The sequence below is a fragment of the Cebidichthys violaceus genome, unplaced genomic scaffold, assembly GCF_023349555.1.
Source record: "Cebidichthys violaceus isolate CVI_PGR_0920_01 unplaced genomic scaffold, fCebVio1.0.p SCAF_17, whole genome shotgun sequence".
Taxonomy (NCBI): domain Eukaryota; kingdom Metazoa; phylum Chordata; class Actinopteri; order Perciformes; family Stichaeidae; genus Cebidichthys; species Cebidichthys violaceus.
Genome location: NW_027176340.1, coordinates 6,760,793 through 6,786,784, shown reverse-complemented (window position 1 = coordinate 6,786,784; position 25,992 = coordinate 6,760,793). Strand labels below are relative to the sequence as shown.

General features: G+C 41.1%; 1 protein-coding gene across 2 annotated transcripts in view; it reads right to left on the bottom strand.

The window, feature by feature from the left end:
- The window catches only part of LOC137873511 (neurexophilin-4), a 110,841-nt gene that overhangs the window by 31,939 nt on the left and 52,910 nt on the right, over positions 1–25,992 (bottom strand). The window contains exon 4 of one of the 2 annotated variants that reach the window (XM_068711732.1): positions 13,571–13,665. In XM_068711732.1, the coding sequence (XP_068567833.1) occupies positions 13,571–13,594 (24 nt within the window). In that variant the 5' untranslated portion in view covers positions 13,595–13,665. Of the gene's footprint in view, positions 1–11,658; positions 12,064–13,570; positions 13,666–25,992 lie in introns of those variants that run through there. The other variant, XM_068711731.1, reaches the window with a different exon arrangement.

The window sequence follows — 25,992 nt, the reverse complement described above, 5'->3', positions numbered from 1 at the left end:
TTTTTATGGGTTTGGTAATAATGAGTGGGACAAAACATGATAAACGTCTATGTAAGCGCTTGAAACAAGTATTACATGGTAAATATTATCATTTTAATTGTGACAAAAACCAGGACATTTTAGTGTTTTACAGATATTTGTCAGGATTCAGCACACACAACATGAACCTGGGACAAACAAACAAACTTGGACGTCTGGTCACCGTAGCCTTAAGAGTCATGCTAGCGGCACTGAGAAGATGCACTTACAGGGGTGCTTTGAGCTAAAAGCTAACGTTAGCATGCTAACATGATGATGTTTAGCAGAGAAAATGTTTTCCATGTTCAAGATCTTTTTTTGCTTGATAGTAACGTTTGCTGGTTAGATAGATAGATAGATACTAACTTTATTGATCCCGCGAGGGGAAATTATTTAGCACTACACAAAAAGTATGACTGAGGCTGATGGGAATGTCTTCAGTTTTGCTGGTATTTGGTCATTAACCAAAGTGCTGGAAACAAATCTGACCTGATGATGGCACTAGAAGAAAAGTTAAGGGATTACAAAAGTCATAAGGAGTCATCCTCTGGGGATCACGAATGCCTTTACAAAATGTCAGGTTAATCCATCCACTAGTTAATGAGAGATTTTGGTCTGGACAAAAGTGTTGGACCGACCAACACTGCCATTGAGCCATGACTCCAAGGGTGCTAAAGTCAAGCAGTCATACAAGATATTTGTCTAAATAAAATTAAGTCTAAAAAAAAAATTAGGAACTATCTAATCAAACATCAGGAAACAGAATTACAAATCTGAACAGACATTTAATGACTAACCCCCAAAAAGTACAAATACCCAGCCCTACTGCCTACAGTAAGTAACTTTTCATATTTAAAAGTGTACTCAAACATTTTGGTCTCACTCTGAGTTCAAGTCAACATTTAAAAGGTGAGTTGATGGATGAAGTTGTGGAGCTCCTCCCTGCCCTTCTCCTCTGTTCCGGAGGACACGGTGCGGTGATGGATGTGTGCCCTCTTAGCAGACAGCGTTACAGGGCCATGACACAGCCAGCTGTAATGTCCCTTTATCGGCTGCAGCTAAGTGTTCATTTTCTCCCCTCTGCCATCATGGCCGTATAGTACCTCAATGGTAATTGCTGTGTAATAGATAGGCTCTTTGTCTACAACACCTTGGTCATGACAACATGAACAATCGGGTACTCATGTACCCTGCATTCCTGAATTTCCCCTCTTGGTTGTATACGTGTGTTTATGCCTGTGTTTGGGGATAATTTGTTTTTATCAAAGCTCCATTCTATGCATGTACGTCTGTGCCATGTATTTTTTCGGCAAACAGAATACGAGTAATATTTTCAAATTGATTCCTTTTCAGACGTTATCGCCTCCACATGCATTCTCTCTTTCTTGCCCCCCACAACTCCTCTCAGGGAGCAATTTTCCACAGTCGCTCCATAAGGCTTGGTGAGTCATACACAGTACTATTGTAATAATGCTAGCCCATCCATTGGGGCAGGCCAGGATGCATTAAAATGCTATGTGAGTGTGTGTTCTGCGGTGAGGGTAGAGCTCAGTTCAAGAAAGTTCAGGTGTGGTTATCTTGACCTGGACCTCTATATGTGCTTTGCCTGCTCTGCCCTCATCCTCCTTCCCTTCAATCAGGGCGAGAGGAGAGGCAGAAAGAGGGAGAGAGCAGATAGAGGATACAGAGGAAACACAGAAGTTGTGTCAGTATGACGGCCTACGACCATAATGATACATAACCTAGAACAACGAGAAACATAAGAGTTTCAAAGACATCCTGTTCGCTCACTATCGTCCCAGCCCACAAACAATCTCCAACATCACCGCTTCCTCCTCCGCGGCCCAAGCTGGCAGTTACACAGAGAGCCGTGTTGGAGGCTGGGCGGTCGGTCAGGCCATGAGACGCGAGACCCTCTTGGGGTTGAGGCAGCAGCTGTCCACAGGCCTCCTTCTCCAGACTATCCTGGCAGTGAAACGGTCTGCCACGGTCTGATGTGGAGCCCGGCGTTCTGCTTCCTTCTCTGTGTGGCCATGTTTTCACTGAAGCGCAAAAGCTAATTTTTCCAGCAACAGGTCAGGGAAATTTCATGCTATCGCGGTAAAGCTTGCCGTGTGCATTGACTGTTGAAACTCTATTTCCCCATACTGTGTTACCGCTGGACTTGTATGAATTACAGAACGGAACCATTTTTTTTTTCTCACCTCAAATTTACATTTTGTTTCAGCCTTCTGAAACAATTCATTATTTAATAAACTGTTAGATTGAAAAGCTGACTCTTGTTTTGAACTTCACCATAATGCAGAAAACAGATTGAAAAAGCTCATTTCGCATAGTGACAGTCAGCTGATAATACTTCTGTACATTCATTAAAGGTATAATATACAACAATTTCCTAAAAAACAATGTATAGACTGATACAAAAATAAACCTTCTATTCATTATGACCCACTATTGGCGTGGGGATGTCTGTATCTGCAAAGATCCTGCTTTCTGCCTTTATTATCTCTTTTCTTCTTATTTTGCTGTGTGTTTTCTGGGCGTCAACAGAGAGCATTTGGACCCCAATAAGCGGAGTGTGCTGCCCATTCTCATTCACAGGTCAAACACCTCCGCTTTGTCCCGCCCCTTGGCGACAGACAGGCACAGAGAGAGCAGTCAGCCCACAGCAGGATGAAGCGTGCCTTGGGCTGCATTCATTTTAAATCCGGCACCTTACCGCAGGTATATGAGGAGGTGTGGATGTGTCTATTTTTTTTAAAACGTAACCGCGGTGAAACATTTAGAGAATAACGTTTCATTCTCCTGATTCACAGTTTGTCCTCTTCGTTCACTCTCTAGCTCGCTCCACCACCACTGCGCTCTCTCTCCCTCCCTCTCTGGCTCGCCCATTGAGCCGGGGAGGAGGCATACATTTTGAATGCTGTGTTAACAAACAGAAACCGACAATGTGACAACATATTATACATTTAAGATTCTGAATTCAAGACTTTTACTTGAATTTTAACAGTTGTCTTATTGCTTTTTTTCTCTCTTTTTTTTGGCATTTTCGCATGTGTTTGACGGCGGACAGTGTAGGAATGGAGTGGTGGAGGTGGAGGAATGCAAAAAAGGTCCCGAGGTCATAATTGAATCTGGGGTGTTGAGGTCATATGACATGCACTGTAACCCCACTGATAACAAGGCGCACCTGTATTATCACTTTTACTAAAGTTAAGGATCTACAGTTGTATTGTTTTGACATATTGAGGGGGGGGGTCATGGGAAGGGTTTAAAGAAAACATTAACAACCACGCAGATCATTTTAGAAGTGAGACAGAAGGTTCCGCCTCCCTCCTTGATCGAATGTACCAGGGCTACACATCGGTTTTAAAATTCATCAGCTGAAGCATGACTTATACGCCTTCTGACAGATACAAACTGCACACCACATCACTTTATGACAGCCTTGACATTACGCAACACAGTTTGTTGCTTTAATGCAAGTTTATCTGGCTACTTGTTTGGCCGGGCAACCAAACCCAGCAAAAATACTGGCATTCCCATAAACTTTCCATAAACATTGGCATTCTGATTAGGCTTTGTACACCTGGAATGGTATTTAGAGTAACAACACAACTTTCAACTATGCAAACACAATCTGTGCAGCCATTTAAACGTTCCCACTTTCAGCATGATTACAGTTCATATTTCACCCTTTCAGACATGTGACAAGTTTTATATGCAGGCAACATGAATAAAGCATTTTTCTTCTTTTTTTTTTTATTCCCTAATTTGGGTCCACTGATTTCAAAATGACATAGACCACACATTCAGAGACTTAACTCAGCCAGTAAAGATAGTAAATCACTGAACAAGAACCAGATGGAAATAGGTTGTGTTGTATCTGATCATTGCCATCATGTCATAAATTGTTAATATACTGTATGAAACACATTTTGTTTACCATTTTATATTAACTTGAGCTTTCTGTAAATCCACAAGAGCCCTGACGAGACAGGAGGAGGTGTTTTATTCAAGTTGTCAGCTTCTGCTTCTCTGATTTCCATATTTTTCTTTCCAACATAAAAGCTTCAACCAATTGCCAACGTTATTTGCAGTTATGTGAAAGCCCACCATCTGGCATTCACAACCAAGTCAACCAAAGCAAGACACTTATGACAGCTGGAGGCTAGTTTGTAAAATTAAAAAGAAAAATGTACTTGATTTTTCTCAAAATCCTGTCTTTTCTCACTGTGAGTACCTTGTCCTATTTAAAAAAAAGCATTCATTTAGAAATAAGTATGAAAAACAGATATAGATAAAACAAAGGACATAGGATAAAAGGACAGCAAATACATCACAACATAAGTAGCCTAAAGCATTGTAAAAAAAAAAAAAAGCCAGGTGATGTAAAAACAAAGTAGCAGACTGCAGGAATAACAACATAAATCATTCCACTGTGCATAACATAACATAACAGGAGATATTACTACCAGGCTGAAAGGAAGGAGCCAACAGATCATTTAACTGGGGTGAGTTTAACTGTGTTTGTACACAGGGCCTCCTGTGCCACCTTCTGCTCAATGATTTGCAGATTGAGAGCACAACTAGCATCACTCCATCAACATTTATTGGTCTTAGGATGCAGATATTAATTAGGTGACCTGGACTGATGGTCAAAAAGCCTTGTATGGTAGCTGGTATTTTAAGCCATGCTAACAGCATGGCTCTAAGGATGGCAATGCCAGTCTGTTGCAATGAACTTGAAAGAAAGATTACTATATATATATATATATATACTACAATTACAGTCTCGCGGTTGCATGCCTTTGTCAACCAGTCAGTTTATGGCCAAAAAATGTGTTTTGTGAGGCCTTTGACCATCTAAATCTAAACAGATCAAATGGAGTCCACGTGGATGTTTGTGCCAAATTTGAAGAAATTCTCTCCAGGCCTTCCTGAGACATCGAGTCCACGAGGATGGACCGGACGGATGGAGAACTTGATTACATGATGCCTCCAGCCACGACAAGTGTGATCTACTTCTAAACAGTTTCTGTGTGAGAGTATGAATCCAATGATTGTAGAAGTAAATCCACCTCTGTCTGGCAGATTTGTCAAGTATTATCCAAGATGATATAACATAAATTGTGGGAATAATTCTCCTGATGGTGGCGTTACAAAAAACAGCGACATTTGAATATGAAATAAAAAAAAACCATATTTAATCAATTTTATTTTTTATTTATTTGTTTATTTATTTTGCAGGGACAATGCACACCAATCGACAGTGAAACTGTAGGTGAGGAATGAAGTGTTTCACAATTAATTTAAGACATAAAAAATGTAACATTTAACATATTTTTTTGCTTCATGTCTAAATTGTGACACAAAAACCTGGTCGCCTTATTGCTGCATACAGCCATCATTGTTTCTATCATTTTATAGCCAAGATTATCTCACATGAACAGGAAAAGCTCCCATGTGCATACCACAATTTATTAAAACTGATGTAATTTAATAACCAAAGATGATATTATTGGCGCTGTTGTAGGGCAAATTTTCATTATTAAAAAATTGGACAATTTAAAAAAAAAAATCGTTTTTAAAATCAATTAAAAATTCTTTGTATTTTTTGGTTCACAATGAAATGAGAACCACATTAAATTTGGTACCGTAGATTTAAATGTGTAAGTCAGAAATTAACATAAATTCTTTGCTTCAATGTGTTTTTGGCTTCTCTCATCACCATTGCTCCAAAAGGTGCAACATGATTATACTGAAAACTGCATTAATGTAAAACCGGAAAACTTGTAATATGAGAGAAACGTCTCAAATGTAGCACAGGCCGAGTTGTTGACGGGTCAGTAGGACCCGATTGTGACTGAGTTGTAATGTGGGACTCTTGACTTTAAGAAGTTTAAGGAGCCAACTCTTAAATTAGTTCCGTGTTGTTTTCAATGTGTGACAGTGAAAACAACACGGCACCTCTTCCCAGCTGTTTCCTGTTTACCCGAAGAACTGTGATCTGCCTCTACATTTAAACCTGAGACACATCTGCTGTTCTCCACACGGAAGAGGAAGGAACTTTTTGGAAGACGCTGAAATGTGAAGATGCTGTGAACGGAATGAGATAAAAGTGTCCAACACATTTATTTTTCAAGTGTCTGGCAATAAAAAGTCCACTCTCTTATTATCCTCTGATTTGTGTTCTTCCCACATTTATGTTTGAACATTTCTAGAAGCACTTTGAGATATATTTGAAATGTACTTTAGACTTACACACAAACTTGATCCTGTCCTCCTGATTTTCTCTCCTCTTGTTTTTCTTGCAGCAACAACCAAAGTAACACAAAAAAATAGGAGTTATGCATTAAAATGTAGAAGTACTATTATTATTATAAAAACCCTACTGTACATTTACATTAGTACTGTGTTTAAGTACACATTTGAGGCGCTTTACTTTTGTATCTCCTTTTCATGCTGCTTTGTACTTCAACTCCACTATTCTGGAGGGAAACGTTGTGTGTTTTAATCCATAAAATTGCAGATTCAGATTTTAAATACAAAATACATTATCAGTTTATAAAATATGATGCATTTCTATAGATTTACCTATTGGTTAGCATTATGCCACTTACACATGAGTGCATCAGTAACAATAATCCAATAAAAGAGTAATTGTCACAGTTTGTGAGATAAACAGTTGCCCTCCCCAACCTGTTCCAAAGAGTATAGAAGCAAAGAGATGACTGGTACTTGTTTGACAAATGCTGCTAGGATTTTTGGTCCCTTTTCCATTGAAAACACCTGTGATCTGAGTCTGTGGCTATGGATGTAAACTATCAGATGAATTCTGTTTTAGGTAAATCAACTCCCCATTCTGAACTTTTAAGTAGCCCTCATTCAAATCATTATGTCCTGTTGTAAAGTTCACTAATATCCGAGTTATTTTCCTCTGCTTAGCGAACGTGCATCAGACCCACTGGACTGCGCCGCCCTGCGACATGCGACATATCCTGTTCTGCTGGTTTCCTGCTAGCTGTATGCGGCTGTTACAATGGATATACTGGCTGTAACCAGCACTTTTATTATCTTAAAGCACACCAATGCTGTAACACCTGTGCTGTGGTCAATGTATTAACGTCTCTGTTCCCAAACATGAGCCGGGCATCCTTTGATATAGAGTGCTGCAGGAATGCGTCCTAAAACCCAGAAATTAGTTCGCATTTTTGCACTTCCGGTTCTCTCATCTCAAAGTCAATGGTACAATATTAAATACGTCAGTAAAATTCCAACTCGTGAATTGAGAAGCTTTTACGGGTCTTTCAAAAGGCGGTTGCTAACAAGTGGCTAAATGAGACTACTTAGCGTCATCAATCCAAACTCTTCGCCTGTAGCTTAGTGGTGGTGAAGTGAAGTCATGTGACCGCGGCGTAGTTTGTTTACAGCCTGACGTCAGTTTTTTACATCTGGTGATTGTATTCACGCTTCAAACCTGTGGGGCGTTTGTGAAGATTATCTTGCTGAACAAAACATGTAAGTATCATGAAAATTCGTTTGCCACAGAGTTTTTTTTCTGCAATCATCCAAAAGCCAATGGACACATCCCATTGGCTTTTTGTCAAGGGGAGAAGTGTGAAAGGTTTGGGCAACACTTCTTTAAACGCTAAGCACCTTTCAATATAAGTTCTTTGCCTCTTCACCAGACTTCCACATTCAGATGCTCACCTGCTCCCACTTCCCTCATCAGTCACTCACTACTTATACCAGCCCACTTCCTTTGTTCCTTTGTCGCTTTATCATTTTTGCTGTATGGAGTTTTCATTACCTGTTACCTGCTTGCCTCTTGGTAACTCAGCCTGAATGCCATTTTCAATAAATCACCACATCCATCCCGCTGCCTCATCTGTTTCATCTGTGTTTGGGTCCTTCCCTGCTGCCTGCCCTCCCCACCAAGAGAGTAACACTCAGAGAGGTAACTCTTCTGCATTATGAACACCTTTTCCTTTTGATACTTTATGTACAATTTGATTACAATACTTGTGTATTTACTTAAGTAACAGTTTAAATGCAAGTGTTGAACTTGTAATGGAGCATTTTCACAGTGAGACAGTGCTACTTTCACTTTAAGGTGCTACAGATGAGGATTCTTCCTCAAATCGTTACTGAGATTCTCTAAAACAAAATAGCGATGAAATGCATTTATTATGGTTTAATAGTAGCCAAATCTCTGACCGAGGAACCCCTTTAACATCCCTATATCCAACAGGAAAAGAACCAAACACCTGCAACAGGCCTTTTCAGCAGAGAGCAGCAGCAGCCGCAGCTGTCAGAGAACCTGAATATGTTCTGGGTTTCTCTTCCTTTGTGCCTTAAAAATAATACCATCGCCTTATCAATAATTTCAGACATAATGCTCCCTTTCTTGGAAGCTCAGGTGTAGTCGAGCTGTCAGTCAAACACGGGGTGCACACGTTGTTTGTAATTGAATTTTGGCAGCGTAGTTCTTATTGTTTTTGCCTGCTGTTTGCCTTCAATATTATTACTGGATCCTTTAAGAATTGCAGAATAATAGTGGGATTATGACGCATTTATTATACATACCCAACTTTGTCTTTACATTTTAAGAAATGTTTTAATCAAATCAACAACAGTGCAATTATGTTTAGGTTTACAGCCCTACATGAGCCCCTCAACCTGAACAGTGATGACAGGTGCTTGTACAAAGCAGGACCTACAGGTCCATAATGATGTTTTATTTTACATTAGTCTAAAATATATGACATCTTCACACATTTAAATTAAATTCCCCTCTCCTTAAGGCTAATACCAAGCCTGGGGTGGAACTGTTCACTGCACCAAGCAAGTGATAAATCATTTCTAAAAGTAATGGGTTGTCAAAAGTGGGGCACAGGGCTGTTGAAAGGGGAGAAAAACAAATTAAATAAAAATGGATTGTTGCTTAACCTTAAGCAAACCATGTTAGAATCCATTAAAACACTGGATGAATCTGTGCCATTTTTTGGGGGTTAAAGAATGCTTTGATCTCTGGGAACAATTTCAGAAGCAATAGATATAGCAATAATGTGATTGCTTCTATCATCATGTTTCAACAGATTACATATCTAATCGGTTTGTGAATAGAGAATATAATTTGCGCAGATTACAGACCAGTGGTGCCTCCTGCTTGTTGAAACTGGGCCGTTTGACAGTTTAGATGATCACAGACGGACAGATGGATAGACAAAAAGACATAGAGGGTGTGTATGTTTGTGTGTGTGTGTGTGTGTGTGTGTGTGTGTGTGGGGGGGGGGGGGGGGGGGGGGAACCAACAACCACCTGGTTTAATCTGTGGTTTCGTACAATGGCGTGAATATAAATACATAATGTGGGCTCGAACATGAGGCGTGGAAACACACTCCGCTGTATTTCTCATACAGATTTCACCGCGACAGAAATGCAAAGCTATGCAGAATATACTATGAGACACGATTGCAAAGGAAGGAAGGATATACAGCATAATGATATTAAAGTGACTCAGTTGCTGTAATATCCCTGGGGTGTATAGCTAGTTGTTTTATGGGGGGAGATAAGAGGATTTTGTCAGGTTGAGATGCCGGCTAATGCTATTGTTCCTACTGGGAGCATTAAACAGCAAAGAAGCTTTTCACACATCTTTTCTTCTTTTGTAGTGCTGTTACTGTAGATATCATTTCAAAGCAAAAGGTGGAAAAACATTTTGAATATTGCAGCGTTGGACATCATATGCAGGATTTTTTTCTCCTTTAATAAGAATATGAGAACCCACTCGTCGCCCAGTGTGTTAAAACAAATACATTTTTCAAAACACATTTCTAAAAATGGCATTTTTGATGCAGTTAGAAAATACAAATTCTAGAGTTTGAAGCTATCATGAGTGGATTCTCGTCCTCTCTCACTTCCTCTTCCCGTCTCCTCTTCTTCTTCTTGCAAATGCTCACTGATGCACTTACTCATGTATTTAAACTGGCCTCTAGGTTAAGGGTTGGTTTTGTTCAAAGACACCATGAAATTAAGTTAGAGGGATGGTTAATATTACCCTTTAATCCTGACTTCTGCTTCTCAGATTCCTTTCCTCTCTGTTTACCAAATGTTACACCTGCCTTCACTTCTCCACTGCCTCCTTTACCTCTTTACTTATTAATCCCTCAAGCTAATAGCACTCCCAAGGATGGAACTTGTCATTTTATGTCAGCCGAATCACTGCGTCATCTACACCGCATACTAAACAAACAAGACTCTTATTCCCACCCGACTCCTCAAAAAAAAAAATAGAAGAAAAAACTATCCGACACAATTTCAAATGGCACATTACTGAAAAGCATGGCTGATATAATCTAATACCAAGTCAATCCTAATACTTGAACCAGAGTTGCACTCTCATGCGGTGGAGGCTCAGCAGTCCCACTTTGCAGCAGAAATGATTTGCATTCAATCTTCAGAAAAAGCGTAGGTGTTATTACCTGTCACAAAACAACATAGCCCCAATCTGCTAGCAGCCAACAGGGTGTTTTTAAAAGAAATCTGTGTTTGCAGAGAATGCTGGCTATACTGTGGGCCACCAAGCAAATCTGCAGTGAAAGTTCCCCATCCGCTCGCCCCCTCAGCTCTTTAGTCCCAACACTCCAACTAAGTGATCTTTATCTGCTAATCAGACTTGTTTTACACTTGCATGGATGCTTTTTAAATCTTGAATAAAAAACAGATTAGGAAAAGGAAAGGAACAGGAGAGGGGAGGAAAATGAAGGAGTCAGAGGTGAGGAAGAAGAAAAGGAGGAGGATCATGGTGATAGGTCATGTTTTTATTCTCTTTCATTTCTTGCTGAGGCTAGAGAGATACTGACTACAGATGGGGTGTATCTGCTGGGTCAGACAGTGTTTCTCTTTTATTCTGTTGTATTGTATTCCGTTATGTGTGGCTAATTGTATACACTACATTACCGCTGTCAGTGTAAAGCAATCAGAAAAACGCTCTAATAGAATGCGCACATACACAAAAACGCGCACGCATTTAACCACACTGCATCAGCAACATCAGAGCCAAATTAGCCGAACAAACTCTTTGACTTGGCGATGCCGAGATAATAAAAAAAACAAGCCACGGGCGGGTTTAACTTCTGAAGAAATATATAGAGGAAGTTGCTGGGAGCGCAAACAGATACATAGATAAGGGAGGCTGCTTAACTAGGAGTACAAGGGGAAACGCTCAGACGGCAGAAAACTGCGCGTTTGGAGATCCGGCAAAAGTCCCACACCCGTTTATTCAAACTAACAAAACACAATTTAAAAACGTTTAACAACTTTAAATCAAGTTGCAGCCAACAAAGATTTTCCGGAGTTCCCGCAGTTGAAAACACGGCACTATCAAAACAAACCTGCTGTTTCTGCTGTGTCTGATTCCGATAAAAAAAAATGTATTTCAGTGACCCGATTAAAAACGTTATTGCATGTACCTTTCCCCCCCAGCGGAGTGATTTATAGGAACCTGACCCTTTAAAAAGAGAAGGCAGGTGTTTCTCTCTAAACGCAGCACCCTCCTCTCTGTGGTTGGATATTTAAAAGAGAGAGTATTTCTTTGTTTTTGTTTTTTTCCTCTCAGGATGATAATAAACTTACCTTCCGTAGGATCCACTGGCACAGGAGAACTACGGTCCAACCGAGAACCTGCATGTCACCTTCCTTTTAGCGGACCACCCCGAAAAACTACACGTCTCCCCGGCTGAACATATAAAAGAAGCACCGCAGAATCCAAGCAATCCCAACCGGCAGGCGACAATCAAAAAGTGTCAGGAAAGCAGAAACACGCGCAAACTTGTGTGTTTGTTCGGTCAGTGTCACAGTGGTCTCTGTGGGCAAACTTTGCGCGGTGTCTTCAGTTTGTCTGGTCCGCCTCATGTGGCACATCCATAGGGTTTGTCTGCGCTCATGCTGCACGTTTGCTGGAAGTTTGCGCGGAGACGAAGTCAGTTTGGAGGGCGGAAGCAAAGAGGGGATTTCATTGAAGGTCGCCAGCGCTTCTTGTGTTTTTTGGGATACTGACTGGTTGGTTTACAGAGATGATATCTATCTCTCTGTGTGTGTGTGTCTCTCTCTCTCTCTCTCGCTCTGTCCCTCCCTCCCTCCCTCGCTCTCCCTCTGTCCACGCGCGCGTCACGGCGCACAGCAGCCCTCGTTTAATTCGTGAAACACACTGACCACAACTGCATGTATGATATTTTGTCCCGTCAATGTTTGGATAATGAGTCGACAATACTCGTCACAGCACTTGGTCGGAGAGAGCATTCCAAGAATTGTGTTTCAGACTCATTAAAGTTAGTGTAGTGCCTCTAAAGAAAGTAAGAGGTTGGCTTACGAGTATGAATTCTGCTTCAGTCCTGATACTTTATTTACACTATAATATTAGTTTTTCTTTACTTTATTATTCCAATAACTAATGGAAAGTAAATCAAAATAACCAGGTCTGTGCCTTTATAACTGACTGCATTCATACACATGAGTAAACCCAACAAAACAGTATGCAGATGGATAGATGAAGATGGAGATAGATAGATAGATAGATAGATAGATAGATAGATAGATAGATAGATAGATAGATAGATAGATAGATAGATAGACGATAGATGGATGGATAGATTGAGGACAAACTACTTCTTGAACTGAAATAAGGACAGCACGGATACCAGCGCTGAGATTCAAGTCTTTACACCGATGACAGTACCTTGTGACTTTCTTTGCGGCAGCTTAAACTCTATACAAGCAAATGGAAAACAATTGTTATCTTAGGCAAAGACACAAACCTTAACAATTGCTTCATTTAAGTGACCGTGTGTGATGGAGCCCAGCGGCTAGCCAGACTATAAATTCCCAGAAAAACAATTTTGAAATATTAATGTTGCATGGATATATTGGGGCAGCGCGGCCCCACATCTCTCCCTGATGGCCAGTCCAGCTGCCGCCTGCCTGATTGTGGACCTTTAAAATGAACTGATCTGGGATGCACAGTGTTTGCTCGCCTGTCTCGCGAGTTTATCTGCGTGGAGATCAGTGTGTCCGTCAGCTGGATTGTTAAGAGTGTCTGTCTGTGTAGCGTTATATAATGCTGTCAATCAGTCATACGTATCTGACTGAGTGACGTCTCTTCCATATAAGCATAATGTCTGTCTCGACTTTCTGTCTGCGTATGATGACATGTGTCCCTTCTGGATAACTGTCTGTCTAAATGACTGACTGACCAACAAACTGTTTGTTTTTTCCCCCCCAATGCCCCTTTATCTTCCTGTCTGTCTTATTGGTTTTCTTTTTTTTTCTTTTTTTTTAATAGTTTTTCATCTGTGTCTATGCTGGTCTTTTCCCAAACAGCATGTACACAATTCATATTCAGGACACCAAAATACAATTTTGTTTTACTATTATTACTTTCCCTGTGTCTTTCAACACTATTTGGCCATGAACCCAAAGATATAAGTCTGCACATCAAGCGCCGACGCTGCAGCGCTTCCTTCTTCAGATAACAGTCATTCTAGCTCACCTGTGGAGTGTCCTCATGCTTCATCGACAAGGCCAGTTTTCGGGACTGCTGGCCAAAGTGTATACATCATGTTGATAGGCCTGTTCTGCTGGACCCTGTCACAGATGGAGAGGAGTGTCAGTGTAAAAATGAGCTGCTTAGTGGTTATGTGTGAAGCTATATATTGTATATTAGCAATCTGTTATCACTCTTTGAAATGCAGGCTTTTTACAGTGCGTCTGTGGCGCTCTCTCGTCAGTGTGAGAATGACACAGCACTGCCTCCCTGCGAGGCAAAGAGTCATTGCATGCAGAGGCAAACTTCAGTGCTGAGAACATGTGAACACTGGGTTTCTACAAGGGAGGGGAATAGGAAAAAAAATGTTTGGGAATGGATTTCTGATAATTACAGTATGGTGTACAATCAGTCTGCCATCGACTGGATGATCTACTGAAGGAAAAAAAGAGGTGGTCAGGTGGTTGTTTCTAATAACATACCTGTCTAATAAAAATGTCAAATATGCAACCATCTTGTTGAAAGTATTGTTTGGCCAGCGTAATCATTTACATAATCTGGCAAGAAACCAAGAGACTAAACTCCAAAGTCAATTAAAGTACAGGAAGTGACACAATATCACATTTCTATTCTTAAAGTAGGAGAAAAAGTATTCTAACTAGTGTATAACAGAGAATAAACAAATCCTATCTGATATAAATCGCTTTTTCTTTTACCACAAATCTTCAACAACTGTTTTTTTTCTCTGACATAATGAGGAAACATTTTAATGAACATATCTGCCAAGTCGTAAAATGGTCATTCTGAACGCATCTGCAGACATTCACTGACCACATATTTCCTTTGTTTTCCCTACAGTATCCGCAACTAAAGCATGATTACATTTTTATTGTGTTTGAACTCATAGCACTTCCTCCTGGTCTGGAAAGATCATGGTCTTGGTTATATATTGAAAATGTCAATTGAGACTTGGAGCACAACACGTTTAGTATCTAAATGAAACCACAATTTATCTTAAACCTTCAGTGAGCAAAAAGCAAACGACCACATGCGGGGCTCAGGATGAAAACAACAGATCTTTTGTCAAAGTAATTCATTGTTATGCCCATCACCCACCCCGGCCAGCAGCATACACCTGTCGTACAAAACCACAGCAGTTTTTCATACTAGACACCTTTGCCTCTGAAACATATTCAGTTAGAAGTGACATTTCCCTGAAAACTATTTCTGGCTAAACAGAATCTGTCAGAATGAACTTCTTACAAATTGTCTTGTCAAACATTTCGATGCACACAAACTCTCACTCAGATGACAAAAAACTAATACTACTTAACACATGCAATGGGTGATACCAGCTCACATGCTCCAAACAAATAGGGGGCAGTTACCTTTACTGGTCCGTACAAATGCAATTTACAGTCATCTGTTACTTTAAAAAAGCAGGGCAACAATTCAACCGAAATACTGAAACTCTGAGAGACAGTCAACGTAACACTGCAATCTTATAATCTTTACTTTAGGCGCCTGCCCATATTATGTTTACTGTGCCACTAACCGGGGGCTGTATAGTCCTTGTATGTTTGGATGGTCCTCCCTGCCACCAGAAGATTACTTCGCCGGGAGGAGACTAAAAGAAACGGACCTTCAGTTATTTTAGAATTTGAGTTGCTATACAGCCAAAATTTGGCCAGTGGAAAACCTGGCACCAGGACGGATAGTCTGCCATTGGCCAGCGGCAGTGCTGGGCCTAACCTGTGTAACAGAAAGAGCAACAGAAAGTATGCTGATCTGGCGGGGAGTCTGGGCAGTCCTCCGGGATCTGACCCCGGGCTAACTGAAGGTCCGTCTCTGCTGGAGCTGTCAACCGCTCTCCTCCTGGCAAAGTAGTCTCCTGGCAGCCAGTAGGACTTAATCCCATAAACAAACTATCAAAATGTACGTTCAACGTGATTGACAAGCCTTCAGGGCAGCTGTACTTCTTCGTACTCATGTCAGGCTGAGGACAGACTATTACAAGACAGGAGGGGCTGGTTAGCATGCTCATTTCAGTAGATATCTCCGCAACACAACACATAGATGCCTTGAGACTGTAACCTCTTCACATTCTGTTGATAATGTTTTAACTAAAATTCGGGCCATATCTTACACATTGCACCTTTAATGTGTCCTCATTTATAAAGAACAAAACACTTCCCTGGGGCCGTCAAAGACCAGTGGTAAGTAACTCTTTTTTTGTTTCTGCCAATCTTCCAGCTGCTGTAAGTCAGTGTGTTACACCCATTACTTCATCTTCAGTAGAGCATGAAACCTTGTCTATCAAACACAGCAGGTCTCAAAGAATGTGACCATTTCCCATTTCCATCACTGCCCTCCATTCAATCTACTGTCCGTGATTTGTATGGCCACAGCACACTCTGTCCTCCTGTTTCCCTTAATTTTTTCCCCACCACTGTCGGAAAGGGGCTGCTGGTGTGAGTGCAATTTCTGATCCACATTGGAAGTGGCAGGTGAATTTCGCCCAGCTGCTCCCCTTCTCTGTTCCACTTAGCAGCAACGCTCCTGTTCCGAGTCACTCGGTCGCCGCATGGTTATAGTAAATGAATGAACATAGTCTGAGCTCAAGCCGAGTGCATCTACTTTCACAAATATCATCCTCACATCATTATTCCTCTTCTTCCTCCCCAAATGTCAGGAGAAAGTTTTTAATCATTTCCAAAACTGCACACTTAAAGGCTGCTCGTATTTATCATCCTCGTGTTTGCAAACTAATGAGAAGTAGTATGTATCATTGAGGACAATAAATTACAGTCAAGACTAAGTGCAGAGGTCTACACATGGTTAGTATTAACCAGCCTTAAAGCACGTTCCCATTAATGCCTTTTGATGGATCGACAGAAAAGCAGATGTAGGTGGAGGTGGCAAAGAAGGATAAGTAAGGAGGAGGACAACAATGTGAGCAGAAACTGGAAACAGGAGAATCAGCAAATAAAAAAAGTAGAAAGGTGATGGGGAGGACGATTGGGAGAGAAGGTGGTGGAGGAACAAGGACGAGGAGCAGAAGGAGGGAGAAAAAAAGAGGAAGTGGTTCTGCGGATTCAAAGAAAAGCTGGGTTTATACTTGATGCTTGTCCCACTGTAGATAATCTACAGTTTGGGTTTTGATTTATAATTCAGCTTCACATCACAGCAACACTAGACAGATGTACAGCACTTTGTGATGAGGCTGTATCGGGCTTTAATTACTTGCTTGGCGTCTCATATCTGACGGACATGACAAATAAAGGTCGGGCGCTACCTGAGTCCAGAGAGTAGTGGTAATGCACCTGAAGCTGTTTAGTGGCCAACAAAGCCAGAAGAGGAATAACTTGTGCACTTTGGCAGTTTACATTGATGTCACAACAATAACAGTGAGGCTAGCTTGCTGATAACAATCAAAAAACAAACACATGAATGGATCACATTTATGGACTGCTCTCACTCACGCTGCTCCCTCACTCATACAGATCAATGCCCTGAGTGACTGATCAAGGATCAGATAAATGCATTGGCTTTCTGTATGAGCGTATGTGTTCAAATCACTGAAGCAGTTTTCTTTTTCTTGTTGCTGTAATGAGACGGGAAGGACAACGGTGTCTATATGAGTCTAAAGAATGAAGTCTTTTATCTTCTTAGTAGGGTAAAACATGAATTAAGGATACTTATGAGTAATTGCAAGCATGCATAGATGGACAAAGGAAAAATGCCGTTGCCATTTTTTGAAAACAGGAGTTTTTAATGCTAAAAATAGAGGGCCCTGCAGTCAATACAAACATAACTGCAAAAAGAAACTGAGAAAAAAAAAAAAGTTGATATGAATGGCAGATTCCTTGCCATTGCATGAGTAGCTCTGGTACATACACAATCTCACTGCTCAGTCACACACACACACACACACACATACACTCACATGCACACATACTGAAGCGCCGATCCTGGGCTGTGTAACTCTGGGGTTAAAGAACAGAATGGCAAGAGGTCACCTGGCAGTAATGGAGCCTTTTGTGTGTGGAAATAGTCATTTCCCTGTGTAGTCTCGGGGTATCACAGCAGTGATATGAAACCCTGTCATTTTGTTTCCCTTTCAATTGATTTCAGAAAGGAGAACGTGTGGAAAGGAGACAGGGCGAGAGAGGCACAGGAGAAGAGCATGAGCGGCGTGCCTGTTGCGGGTGTTAGGACTATGCCATTGTCATTCAAATATTTTGTTGCAGGAAGGAAATCTGAGAGGACAATGGGAGATGAGCGCTAATGGGGAGCAAAGGGAGAAGTGGTATAATTGGATTTGATTACGTCTGTCTGTCAGAACAGGACAGGACATAATATGCGGCTGGAATTATTTTTGACAGTGTCACAATGTGGAAGATTCTTTGTGAAGTTTGTCCGATGCGAAGAATGAGAATTGTCTAGAGCAGGGGTCACTAATAGGCGGACCGCGGTCCGGATGCGGACCCAGACGCCGTTGTATCTGGACCCAGACCTAAAACCAAAAGATAATTGAGAATTGTTCAATTTTGACGAAGCGCCTCTATTTCAACCGGCGCAGCTTTTCTAGCCTTCACGGCACTCGTTCAGCTGTCCAGGAAACACACCGACCAACTGCACGCGTCGTAGATTATCTCACGTGATGCTACTCGGCTAATCAAATATGTGTATTCCAATTATTATCGCCCTCGACCCGAGTGAGTTAAACACACACACACGGAGCAGACGGGGAGAAAGACCCAACAGTTCGAGAGTATTTTACCAGGAAAGTGAGCTTGCACGTATTTAGTTGGCCACTCTGAAAAACAGTGTTTCTTTGCTGCAGCCCCCTGCGATGACGCCTGCTGCATTCCAGGCTTCATTGAAATGAATGAGAAGGCTGCGTTTATCACATAGATACAGCTGGTCTGAATGTAGCCTTTCTATTGTTACATTTTCATTGGTGAGTAATGTTTGTGCAGCACATCTGGCTGTGACTGAAAATAAAAAAAAATCTAAGCATCTTATGTCAGTTTTTCTAATACTGCTGTGATCCATTTTGTTATGATAGTAGCAGCATTTATTTTTTGAATCTACCTTATTTACCACTGATATCAGAAGTTGTAAAAAAAGGCCTCAGGATGGCCATGAATAATGAAGACTGATGCGTGGACTACAGATAAGACTTGGATACAAGCTGCGAACTGATCGATTGTAGCCTGGAGGCAGGGCTGAGTGTGTCTAATGTTGAAAGACCCAAAACACTTTGTGACCTCAGGTTACATCGCTGATGTGTCCAAATGCATCAGATGATGTACAACATCAAACTCACCTGACAACATGCACGTAATCCATCTAATCACACTGAGGCTGTAGACAAAACATCTTAAAAAGATACGTCTAAAAGCCACTTTGATCAAACATAATCAGATTGCCCTGTCTGACTCGGCCATACGCTCCAGTTTCCACAAATCCTGTATTTGATTTACACAGTTTTAGGTGCATGTTGTACTTTTGCCAAATATAAAACGGTGACTCATTGACAACGTGACTCTACAGTTTGAGCGTCTGGTGCTACAGGATCTATTTTCTTCTTACACATTTAACACAGACATAGACCAATACACCAAGTATAATTAACACTGGGGCTCAGTTACCAAGTTTCACTACATTTGCAACATGAGATCAATTGTGTAGGACTCAAATTTGTTGCAATTTCTGAGCGTCAAGTCATGCCTCAATGTGATGCTGCCATCGTTTGCAATCTGCCTGTTAGCAGTGCTCACAAATGTCTTTTGAGAAACGAGCCAGCATGGCCCAACATGAATCATGACAGTCTCCAAAAGGGTGACATGTACGAATACGCGTCGCACATTAGCTGCTCACTTGACTCTTCATGAGTCAAGAAGGCTAACAGCTGACTATTATCTATGTTAACTAACCTTCATAACAAAGCTAACAGCTATAACATTAAAGGAGGTTACATTGAGTTGCATTATGATGCGTTCGAGCTCTACTCAGTATTAGTCAGTATTCTCAGTATTAGTATTGGGCGAAGGTAGAATATAACGCTATCATAATGTGTTCAATGTAATCTTGTAAATTGACTTTTTGTCAAAATGCTTAGTTAAATATAACTCTTCGAAAGAGATTTGAACAGCAATATGAAATAGTTATTAGAGAATGAAATAAAGCCTGTTTATCTTCCTAACACTAGATCTAAGCAGCTTATAAAACACAATCAAAACTACTAAAGCCAGGATATTTAAAAAGAAATACCGTAGTCTACTTCCTAATCATTTGAATAGTGTGTTTTATGCAAACACTATAGATGACAATAAAAAAGTAAAAGGATATCATTCAGAATTTGATTCAGACTTTAAGATGTCTGAAACTATTTTTTTGGGACTGTGGTGAAAACATGTAGTCTGGAGTCTTGTTGTCAATCATAGTTCTTAAAAAGAAAATCTGAATCAGCAGGTCAGGCTTTATTAAAAATATTTAAATCAGCCAAGAAAACTGCAATCGGTGAATCTCTAGACAGCACCTCTACCCTCACTGCTGTACCACGTACAAATACAAATACACAACAAAACAAACGCATAAACAAGAGAAAGCATAAACACACAAATATAGAGATGCAGTCTAAACTAGAACCAGTTGCATCGCCGTGGTTGGCAAGCGTTGTTATATCAGTAACCGTCGAAGATAAAAACCCCTTTAAGCAACAATAGTTATAAATGACCAAAAATAATCTGGCACCCAGGAAGCATAGAGGGCCTGTCAGCACTCTGCAGCTCCCCATCTGTCACACACACAAACATACACACACATACTGTAAAGCAGCAGCATGCATCTGCTCCCACCTCCTCTACACCCCCCACCCCCACCCCCACCTTATTAAGATTCATATCCCCGAAAGGTGACTTCTTAGTCGGGCACAGTGACAACCCCCCCCACCACCCCCCCACCCCTCCACCCCTCACCACCCTGCCCCACAAGCTGCCTGGAGGTATAGGCACAGTGACAGGTAACTCTTCACTCCCCTGGGCCCTGGGCAGGGGTGCAGAGGTGTGTGTGTGTAGATTTCAGGGTGGTAAAAGTGACGAGGAGCAGGATTATCAAGTCAAAGATGGCCCCTGTAGATAAGAATCTCTGGGGAAGAGTGCCTGTCTGAGAGCGCTGAAAACTGAAGCGTCTCTTTCCCTCTCTCGCTCGTCCTCTCACTACCTGTGTTGTTCCTGCTCTCTTTCTGTCTGTCTGTCTGTCTCTTTTCTCTCCGGGCTTATCTACCTCTCACCTCCTACGGCTTGCCATTCTCTTTATCCTCTAACACTGATTCCCCCTCCTCCTCTCTCTGTGGCACTCCTAACTCTGAGCACTCCCTCTGCACTCCAACAAATGAATCCAGCCACTTGACTCCTGATCCGACGTGCTGTTAAAGCACAGCTCCCCACGGCAGCCATATGGGGAGGAGGGGGCAAGGATTGCTTACTCTAGTTCCCCTTACCGTTTTGTCAGAGGTTGAAAGTTTCCTCTTCGTTTGTCTTGCAAAGGAGGCTGCCATTGTGTTTGCTCTATTCTACCTCAGCATATTTACTGTGAATCCTTTAATCCTTTTCTGTTGGTTATAATATCATTGTACTCTGGAAATACAACAACACTGACAGGGCAAGACATGAGTGGTCAACAATCAGTTCAGACAGATTATCCAAACCACTTAATTTCTAGGTAAAATTGAAAATGAACACTTTTCAAAATGTCCACCACAGTTGTGCACATGGTACACTGGGTCAAAGCTGAACCAGAAATCTGTAAACTGTAGGCGATGTTTACAATGGACTGTTTGATATTAATGGTTCCTTTTTTTCTTTCAAATAAATTTGACTAATTTAAGAGGGTTTTTTTTAAAGCTGTCTGATCATCTGACTTCTTCTCCTGGACCTGTTTGCATGTCACTGTTTCATACCTCCACATTTATTATTATGTTATTATTACCAACAGGAATGACAAAATAAGACAAAAAAAATAAGAACCAGGTTGTATGACACAAATAAATCCCTTAAAACATGAACTCAGCAGACACCTGATATCTTCACTGGTGTTGTGAATGTTGTTCATGTTCGCTTCATGCTCATTTTAGGTCGCCTCGATCAGGATGACCAATGGTGTCCAGGTGCTGCTGCTGACATCTTGGTCATCGTGATAGAGGTGGAAATATTCCCACTACTGATGGCACCGAATAGAAGGTAGCACCTTGCAGTCTGAACAGCCAGAGAAAATTAGTGGTGTTCTGAAGAAGTGCACATTTGTCTGCATGAGGTGCAGATGCAAGGATTTAAAGTTACTGAGCTTTGAAGAGAGGGTCACACACTGGATTTCTGGTTGTGAATTTGATTTGGTCACTTTTTCAGAAGCAATCCATTCCAGTTAATTCAAACACAACCCATATAGTATAAAAATGAATTCAAACAGGTCAGTACAGTTTGAATTCTTTTTGACAAAAGTGACAGCCGCAATACCTGTACCATCAAAGAAGAATGATTCATTTCTCTGCATGCAAATATTCAGTAACTGCTGAGCAATTCAGTAATAAATAAATCTAAACTTTAATTTATGCCGGTTTCAGGCTACACAATATTTTGATGTGTTAAAATGGTCACTGTGTCAGAAGTGAGACATGATAGATGACACATTTCTCACGGCCTGTGTGATGTCATCTCGAAGGTCAGGAAGCTGCTGGGGACTGACTTCTGGGAACAAGAATACCTTTGTGTCCGAAGCGCTGTGTAAAATACTGGCTGTCTTGTGTTTGGAAAAAGCCTAACAAAGAAAGTAAAAAACGACAGTGACCTTTCTTCTGTTTCACATAGCAGCACCAACAAAATCATTTCTCTTTCATGTTTACAGATGTGTGCGTAAGAGCGACGTAACAGAACGCACATTATGGAATTGGAGAGAAAAGTTGCTTTAAAACTGGGCTGCATTTAAAGTTATGGAGATGTTGCAAATGAAAACCGGTCAAAAAGAAGTGAGATATATAGCACTGCACAAAGAATATTGTAGGCCACCGATGTCTTCAGAGGAGGAGAGAGCCAAGTTGAGGGACTTCAGGTGAGGATCTGGTTGGTGGCACCCATCAGGTGAGGTGTTTAATGAGGCGGTCCAAGCAGACAGCCAAGGCTAATACCTTCACACAAGGCTGATTAGTGTGAACCTACCCCAGGCTGCCAGCTAGAAGCAGGTCTAGGTGCCAACCTGGCCCTCATTATTACTCTTCAAGCAGGGAGGAAAGAAAGTGTGTTCATTTAACCTTTTTTTTATTCCCACAATCTAAATGTAATACTTATGGACTGCAGAGCTCCGGGCATTTCACTTCACTTTTGTGAGGTTGAAGTGATGCTACTTTCCTCAGCTGAGATTTGAAAATACATACTGTACTTTTGTTGGAGAAAAATAACTTTTAGAATGATCAGTTCTTATTGTTTAACATACAAGGCTCCGTGAAGTCTGTGACTACTGTGTGAAATCTCTTCACACTTGCTATCTCAGACGTTCCTCGTTTAGCAGTAACCGTGACCTTCTGTAATGGCCGATTGCATATCTTACTAAACGTCAAGATGACGTTTGCTTGTGCAGAAGGGACGAGTTCAAGACATGCCACGTAGCTTTATGCAAATGATTCTGTGCAAACGCACTTGTGTGTTATCCGAAGTATAAATATCAGAGACTCAGAGATAGACCTCTGAGCAGCCTTGATACATGACTTGTATGTGTTTCAACTCTGTCTCCTTCTTGCAAGAATAAATGTCCTGTGATGATTACTTTTACATCGGCTTCGAGTGAATTTCTCAAACAACTTTATTATTAGAATATAGAATATAGAGATGTTTTAACAGTACATTTACCATATCTCTGTTCGTACAAAAGCACAGTGCTCAGAACTAACATGATGTCTTTCATTTCATGTTTTCGTGAGTGTTTTCTACCTAAAGATTAGAGTTTTTGAGCAGTAGAGCATACCACCTATGAAGCCACTTTCAATTCACACGGTCAAAGGCCAACTTTTGATGCTCCAATTTGAACCAGCCAACATGGTAAACCAACATTCATACTAATTATTGACTACACCATCGTCGATAATAATAAGACAACAGGAATGTGAGTTAATGAAACTGTAGTTGACTACACTATCTTCTGTAGAACTAATTAACAGCTACTAGCTGAAAGGTCCACTTGAAAACGACTTCTTCACAAAACGACCTTTGGCAGCCTGATGGTTTGTGGTTAAAATTTAAAAAAAAACACCTACTGCACATTTGCAACAGGAAATGCAGTTAACGATGGTTCAGTGTTTTTCTCATCGCTATTTACAACAAAGGCTTTGAGCCCTTAACAACATATGGCGTGAGCAATTAAATGTGTTTGCAAGCCACGAGCAGAAAGAAGCCTTTGGCTGGAGGTGAGGTGATGTTTTTTTCCACCCTGAACTGTACAGTCTTACAAAGATAAAAGAAAAAGGAAAGAAATAAAAAGGGAAAACAAAAAGAAAGAAATGAAAGAAGCAGGTATGCGCTGTTAGCACATATTAAAGATAATTATTAATATCAATAAAATCAACATTAATAAAGTTATCTCTATATATAGATCATATAGAGAAGTCTCATAAAAAGTCTCAAACAATCTATTCTATTAATACTTAAATGAATAACTATAACCAATCAATCAATAGCTAGTAAGTTCTTGACATAGCAGACGTTGGCAGTATTCGTTCTAATGCAACATCAAACAGACCACTGTGTATATAGAATATAAATAACTAAAGTGTGTCTGTGGGTGGGTGTGCGCCGTAACGAGAATGTGAACTGTGGGTTTTTGTTGACCCGCTATGACGTCATGGTTCACAGATTATAGCATCCTGTTACTGTACTGTTACTGTTCCTCTCTTAAAGCAGGGGGCTACAGTCCACCTGGAACAGTGCCATCAAAGCAGTGTCCAAACATAACCATGTCAGTAGCAGAGCTTCACACTGCAGCAACCATGAATTTTATCCCGACGGACCTAAGATGGAAGCTCACACACATCGTCAACAACAACGGTCAGGCCTTTCCACACAGTGAGCAATTACACACAACAACCCAAACACTCCCCTGCAGCATGCTCACTGTTCATTAGCATGCATTGTTCAAAGTGGGGTGCAGCGTTCAGGTCCTGTCCTTCATTCTGAGATGTGGACGGAGCAGGGTCGGGCAGGAGAAGGCAGGTTAGCAGGGGATGGGCCGCGGCTCTTAATGAGCTCCTTGGAGCCTTCCGATCAGCGCAGAGCTGAGTTCCCCTTACACAGCACCCAGGGAGCTTGTTAAGTGGCATTCCCTTTACAACAATCATGTGCCAGCAGTCATCCTCTCCCTGTTTCTGCGTCGGTATTTCCAAAGTTATCGCATGTCATGTCGTCTGTTTCTCTCTGTCCAAGCCTCACTCGGGTTTCCTTGACCCACCTCAAACAAGCCTCTTTCCCCCACTTGCATTGGCATCTCCTCTCGACATCTACATCACCTGTTATTCAGGCGCTTGGCTCAGTATTCACATTGGTAGCGGTGGCTTTCCCTGGGGAGCAGATCCAGAGTCTGACATCTTTCAGAGGGATCAGAATGACAGGTTGTGGAGAGGGGAAGATAGCAGGCTGAAATGCCACATAAGCATAAATACAGTGTACATCTCAACTGCTGATTTGCAAATGAGGGTAAATCAGAGAATTGAGGGAGGGAAGTTCTTTATACAGCAACATTGTCTCTAAAAAATTACATTCACGTGCCAGTATTCTGCATTAGGGATTTAAATTCTGGAGCAAAGTAAAGGTAGGAGATATGTTATATGAGAAGATTGTGGTAATGGACAGCCGTAACAAAAATGAGTCACATCTTGTCCAGTGTACAGAATCACATTACTCAGTAAATATGAAATATTACATAATTTAAGAAGGTGAAAATGGAGTTCTGTCCCTGTGATCTTTTTCTTTTTTTGTACACTTGTACATCTGCAGCTTTGAACTCTTGTGTTGAAAGTTTGTACTTTGAGGTCTGTGCTTCAGGTTTACTACGTGGTGTCATTGTGTCCACAGAGACACGTGAATCCGTTCGTATGGAGCTGCTACATCCAATAACTATGAGACAGTTGGCCACCTTGCTAATGGCTTTACATAACCTGCTCAAATTACTTAATTTACTTAAGAACAATTCAACATGTAACATATTTTGTAAATCTGTAGAAAGGTTAGAACAGAGATTGAACGTGGGCAGAAGGTGGAAGCTTGGAAACAGAAACTGAATGCACAAACTTGCAAATCACGGTTTAAGGCAGAACATTTATTTCACTAAATACCTCCTGGCTGCCTGGTAAACCATGTTTTCTATTTCTACACTTGTTA